At 36.1% G+C, this 6687-nt stretch overlaps 1 protein-coding gene across 1 annotated transcript; it reads left to right on the top strand.

Annotated features, from left to right (window-relative positions):
* Positions 1–2367: 2367 nt before the first annotated feature.
* On the top strand, positions 2368–4587 carry LOC113326813 (caffeic acid 3-O-methyltransferase 1-like). Its single transcript, XM_026574482.1, has 3 exons — positions 2368–2866; positions 3632–3891; positions 4021–4587. Exons 1-3 carry the CDS (start codon positions 2460–2462, stop codon positions 4434–4436), a joined length of 1083 nt encoding a protein of 360 aa, XP_026430267.1. The 5' UTR covers positions 2368–2459; the 3' UTR covers positions 4437–4587.
* Positions 4588–6687: the final 2100 nt, after the last annotated feature.

Below are 6687 nucleotides of genomic sequence, written 5' to 3' on the forward strand. Positions count from 1 at the left end.
TTATAATTATATCAATCTCATGAGAGCTTAAAACCTTTAATTTTTACGCTAATATGTAGCGAGAATTAAGTCACGAATATATTAGATAGTGTTTCGGGGGTGGCTGGTCGCTTATTGCATCTGCGTTGTTTAGTATGTAAACATAAATCCACCAAGTTCTTGACAGTATTTTGGCGTTGAGTTTTGGTAATTGTAGCTTAGCATTCCGATTCCTTTATCTTATTTACATACAGACTAGTTGTGACTGAAATCTTTTGGTGACTGATGTCAGAGTGATATGGTTCACGTGGATTGGCTGTATGGAATATGATAAGACTGGCAAATCTTGCATGATTTTGTTACGTGTCTCATCATGCATATTTTTGAAGCATCATTTGTTAGTTATATAACCAAGAATGTAACTAGTGCACCCTACTGTATGCTAGTTGGCTGGTATTACAGTCCTGAACATGTATTTGTATGGTATAAAATGTGAATTATTCGGCTTCTAATGTGTGCTGTTGTATTGATTGGAATGCAGACATCAAGGCCAGAGTACAATCAAATCCTTGTGAAGAAGCCTGGGGGTAGTGACTTTTGGGGAAATTAGGTAAAAACATCCTTATGAAACAGTTCTTCATTTGTAGGCAGATATATGACCTTTAGGTCTAGATTTGTCATAATTACGTGTTTATATCGATGTGTTGTCAAATTTTAACCAACTAGATATCCGTCTCCTCCAAGATTCAAAGGAAGTCTAGCCGTTTTGCTCATACCTTAGCTCATTGAGTATTATATAAAGGTTTAACTAGTTATATTAAAACTGACCAAGGAGTCGAAGTTTTAGCTAAAGTTGCACAACCAACCTATAACTACTGTCTAGCAGTACTCTTAGTTAAGGTCTTTAAACTCAAAAAGTTTTCCCAAGCGTAAGTTTTACGGAAGTAGCCAACATAGATTGCTACCAAAAGTTGTCTACTGATAAAGACCTGGCACATTCTTCAAATAATTAGCCTTGTTCTGTAGCCTTGTTGCGTATCTGCCATAGTGTTCTTAAACAGGATATTTAGAACTTTTTCCCGACTCAGAATTAGTAAACAAGCATGTGGGATAAGTTTCAGGTTCCATAATTCTTGAGATGTAAAGTTGTTCTTCTTATGGAACTGCATTGGTTTCATTTTACATTGGTATTACTGGATCTTGCAGTGAATTTGACTTGTGAATTTTTTGCTGCACACTTTTTCCCCTCTTGTGATATTTACTTCATGTATGTGTATCTCTCCAGATTTGATATATTCTAATATGCCTCTTCATCAGTATTCGGTTCAACCCAAAAATGCATATTGGTGGATAGTTTGATGAAGAACTAGCTCTCACTTAACAGTAGATAGGAATTTGGTTTTAAATTGGCATGGAGGAGGAATAGCGTGTTCACTATGTGAAGAATAATAGAAACTCAGTTGGTAAAGTTTATGTTTGTAAATAATGGTGTGGTATAGTAAGAGATATTTCGATGAAAGTACCTTTTTGAGGAGCTGGTCCAGTGGTTTTATGTTTTAGGCTTAACTTTGATCCAGAAGTAGCACTGTTGTTGATATAGATGTTTGGATTTTAATTTTTCTTTTCCTTCTTTAGTGGAGAAACATATTTTTTTTCGATAAAACTGGAGAATTGGTCAAATGGTTGAGAATTCTAAAGTGCAGGGGTATTAAAAGTAGTTTTAAAGATTTGGATTACCTTGTCATTGAATTTTCCCCACCAAACAATATTTTTTTTGAACAAGGATTTCAATTCCTTGAATTTCTTGGGTCTCCAATTCATCCATTAACACATTAGAACACCACATTTGGATTGTACTTTGGTTATCAGTTATTCTTTATCACCTCTCTTACTTGTAATTATTCTAAAATTGATTTAAGCTTATGCTTATTACCATTAAGAACTATTGTAGTTATTCCTGTTCACCACTCTTACTTGTCATTATTGTGAAAATGATTTGAGCCTAAACCAATTACCATTAAGAATTCAACAGAATTGTAGTTGGCATGTCAATAATAATGAAAACCCCAATCACCATTAGTTAGAACCACAACCATGATCCAAAACAATAATGATAAACAATGGTAGTGGTTGAGTATGAAAAGAGACACTACCAAGAAAAAAAAAATGTTTACAAGAATAGTCTCCATGAAAAAAATAAGAATAGTCGGAAGCTATAAAAGACGGTAAGACAGAGATAGAAAGACAGGAAACCCATCAAAGTCACCACCAACTCTTTTGATGGTGACAGATATATTGGTGGGTGGCGGGGTCCTCCTCCTCCATAAGTTTGGTGGTGGTTGAAGTACTCACCACTCATATATATTAGTATCATTACTCTTCATCATTTCATTCATCACTACTTTTTACTTCTTCACTCTCTTCTTCATCTACTATTTTACCCACAACACTAGAATATCATCAAACTCTTGAAAGAAAAAATGGGTTCGATCCAGAACGTAGACGAAGATATACAAGCATGTCGATATGCTATGGAATTAGCCAGTGCGTCAGTACCAGTGATGGTGCTTAAAACAGCCATTGAGCTAGACATTCTTGAAATCATCAAGAAATCAGGTCCTGGTACACAGATCAGTGTTAGTGAAATTGTATCTCAAATCCAGAATCTCAAGAACCCAGATGCGCCTGTTATGCTGGATCGTATGCTTAGATTGTTAGCCAGTTATAACATCCTCACTTGCAGTCTTAAAGATGGGGGGAACGATGATAAAGTTGAAAGACTTTATGGACTTGCTCCAGTCTGTAAATTCTTGACCAAGAATGAAGCTGGTTGTTCAATGTCTGCTTTACTTCTTATGAATCAAGATAAGGTCCTCATGGAAAGCTGGTATGTATCCTTTTCCCAATCCTTCTTTTTTTTTTCCTATAATTCTTACACTTCCATTAAATTTTCTGCACTTTTGATTACCACATTGAACCACAATTTTAATTTCGTACACTTCCAATATCTATCACAATATAGAAAAGAGCTGCCAATTATATAGTCACCTTCCTTTATGAGGAACGCATTCAGCTTCCTGTAGATTTTCTGAAAACCAAAATCCTTCAGAACCAATTGATGCTGAGCTCAATTTAGACGAAAAGGAAACCCAAATATAGTCAACATATAAAAGGTTGGGCACTGCTGAAAGCACGACTTTGTAAACATATAAAAAACGATATCCTATTTATTTTTAAACGTTATCCATGAATCATACATTACAACTCAATTATTCCCTGGCAAGACATTTTTCTAATATATGGTGCTAGTAGGACCTTGGTGGGTATAACTGGTGGTAGGTGTAGCAGTGACATACATGCTCCGTTGGCTACAATTTTTCTTTGAATTGAGGCCTGATACTCCGACTAACATTGGAGAAGACTCCTTCGATAGACCTGCTTTGGCCTACTCAGTCGTGTCCGTGGTGACCGAGAAGTTTCTCCTTTACCCCATTAAACTTGATGCTTATAAAGTTAAGATGGTACCACAATAGGACCACATCTGATGTTGAACAGAATTTCTAGCGTGTATTGAAAGACTAACCAATTAAGGGGACCATATCCTAAATGCATACAGCATGTAGGCCTGACAGTTTCAAAAATTCATTCTCAGGTACCATTTGAAAGATGCAATCCTCGATGGAGGAATTCCCTTTAACAAAGCTTATGGTGTGCACGCATTTGAATACCATGGAAAAGACCTTAGGTTCAACAAGGTATTTAACAAGGGAATGTCTGATCACACAACCATCACCATGAACAAAATCCTTGAAACCTACAAGGGTTTCGAAGGTTTGAACTCCATTGTCGATGTTGGTGGAGGCGTTGGTGCAACCGTTAGTATGATCATCTCCAAGTACCCCACAATTCAAGGTTTGTTTGATCCTCAATCCCTCATTCAATGATGCAATATAACAACATGAATGCATATTACGGTTTATAGGCCTAATGGATACATATTACGTGGTAACTGACATATGAATTTCATATGTACGTTCACAGGTATTAACTTCGACTTACCTCACGTAATCCAAGACGCTCCATCATTCCCAGGCATCAAGCACGTCGGTGGTGACATGTTTGCCAGTGTTCCAAATGCAGATGCAATTTTCATGAAATGGATTCTTCACGATTGGAGTGATGAACACAGTGTCAAAATCTTGAAGAACTGCTACGATGCATTACCTAAAAATGGAAAAGTGATTATTGTTGAATGCATTATACCAGAAGTGTCAGACAGTAGCGTTGCAGGTCATGGTGTATTCCATTTGGACAACATTATGTTGGCGCATAACCCTGGTGGTAAAGAAAGATCACTAAAACAATTTGAAAACCTGGCTAAAGATACTGGATTCACTGATTTTCAAGTGGTCTGTTCTGCTTATGATACTTACGTTATGGAATTCTACAAAAACTAGGCTAAGAAAAGAAACAGAAAAATTTGAATTCCTCCGTTTTACTTATGTGTCAGTGTGAGATATCTTAAGATTCATAAATATGTGATGAGTGTTTATGTACTTTACCCCATTGTAATACAATCAATAAAAACTGTTTTCGAGTTTCGTGAGATGCGGTGCAGTGTTCTAAAACAGACTTGAGTAGCTCATCATTTCTAAAGCACAACAATAACTGGCCATGGTCATCTACTCATCTTTAAAAATTATAAACCAAGTGTTATTGAAGAAATGGAAGGTTGTGGTGCTGCACTATGGATCGCAGGACGTGTGTTTTGACTGAACAGTTGACTGTTGAGCGGTCAAGAAAGTTGTAGGCCTGAAAATATTTTAAGACACAAAAGCGATTGCAGTGTACCTGATGAGTCTTAATTTTTTTTACTACTTATGCTTTTCTTCAATCGACTGACAAGTTCTTTCATTCCACACTTGATACGCACTCCATCTCCCTAATATATCTAGCTTTCCCCCTCTCTCTCTCTTTCTCTCCATCTTAGTAGCACCATGTCTGCTAGAGTTCAATTAGGTGATGATCGTCGGTCTCATGAAGAAACAATAGATATTAAAACGTTACTTAAGTTGATTGTTGAAACACAAGCTAAACAAGAGGAATCTCAGCAACAAATCATAGAGATTTTGAGAAGCACAAATAGTTCCTCTGGTGATACTCATAAACAACAAGGTAAAGATTAAATGTGAAATGGATTTTCATGAATACGTTAAGAATTTACGCAACTACGAGCGGATCATGTTTAGGATATGATTTGGCAAGTCTGAATCTCTTCTTTTATTAGGCATCTGCCATTAATTAATTATTAGCATATTGGTACAGGAAAAGATACTGGCAATAATGCTGATAAAGAAGAGATCAATGGCGCTACTACTATTGATGACAACGACGATCAGCAGGCCGCTGAAGTTGGTAAGTTCATATATATATATATATATATATATATATATATAAACTTTTTATTTCAAAAATAAATAAATATTAACTTTTAGTTTCTTAATTTTGATACTTCTTGATAATTTTCGTTGCTGCATATTGTCGCGTTAACTAGAGGTTAATCGGGTGGCAATTTACGTTCCTGGTAAAAACGACCAACTATATGAAGCACTAAGCACCAATAATATGGAAAAAGTTAAGGAGATTCTTAAAAACAATCCTAGAGTGGTTGAAGAAGGGATCACACACGACTCATCGACAGTATTGCATACAGCCATGCATTGGAGGATGGATATCCTGCTTATACAGGAGATTGTTGAACTCATGACACCATATATACTTGAATATAAAACTAACATATATGGTTATACAGCATGTCATCGTGCTGCCATCTATGGATATGCAAAAGCTGCTGAGGTGATGGTAAATAAAAATCCGAAATTAACTCAGATACGTGATTTCAATGGAAGTACACCTCTTGAGCTTGCTCTTCAATATCCTACAACTGGGCAGAAGGAGATAGTTAAGTATCTTTACTCTGTAACAAGAGACGAACACCCAAGACCATTCTTGGGTCAAAACGGTGTTAGATTATTGCATAAGGCAATTGATGCTAATTTTTACGGTACGTAGGGAGGCAAAACTAGTTCGCTTTCTATGTCAAGCATAACTTCTACTTTCCAAAGTCATTTTATAGTCGATTATAACTAATTACATATATACTTTGTCTGCAGATATGGCGTTGAGTCTTGTCAAACGCTTTCCTAAATTGGTTACAGAGAAATCACTAAAAGATGATATATGTGGATTAGAGGTGCTGGTTCGAAGGCCATTTGCCTTTAAAAGTGGAGTGAAGCTGACATGGTGGCAGGACCGTATCTACTCATGTTAGTTATTTATTCATCGACCAAAAATTTAATTAGCTTTTTCAATAAATAAATTTTGAACGCAAATATATGGTATGTTGGATACAGTGATTGAAGTGGATATGAATTCTACATATGTCGCACCAGTCGAACCAAGCATTTTCCGGTCATCAATATGTGCCGAAGGAGATGAAGGGGGCTCTCCGGAAAGTTTAGAAGCTTCTGAAGCAGATGAGACCACAAATGTCTCCTCGACTGTTAATAAAAGAACCCTCATGCATGTGCCTTATTACTTAATGCAAGGTATTTCTTCCTTGAATATCTCTTTATATTCAAATACTACCTCCGTTAATATCATATTTTATTTTCGTTTGTCTAAAAATATGACAAATTGAAAAAGTGA

Source organism: Papaver somniferum, unplaced genomic scaffold, assembly GCF_003573695.1.
Source record: "Papaver somniferum cultivar HN1 unplaced genomic scaffold, ASM357369v1 unplaced-scaffold_10, whole genome shotgun sequence".
NCBI classification, from domain to species: domain Eukaryota; kingdom Viridiplantae; phylum Streptophyta; class Magnoliopsida; order Ranunculales; family Papaveraceae; genus Papaver; species Papaver somniferum.

What these genes read in the sequence shown, in the direction of transcription:
- LOC113326813 (XM_026574482.1), top strand. Translation starts at nt 2,460, where the DNA reads ATGGGTTCGATCCAGAACGTAGACGAAGATATACAAGCATGTCGATAT. An exon ending in AAGGTCCTCATGGAAAGCTG is followed by an intron (nt 2,867 to 3,631) that starts GTATGTATCCTT and finishes ATTCATTCTCAG; the next exon opens with GTACCATTTGAAAGATGCAA. An exon ending in CAAGTACCCCACAATTCAAG is followed by an intron (nt 3,892 to 4,020) that starts GTTTGTTTGATC and finishes GTACGTTCACAG; the next exon opens with GTATTAACTTCGACTTACCT.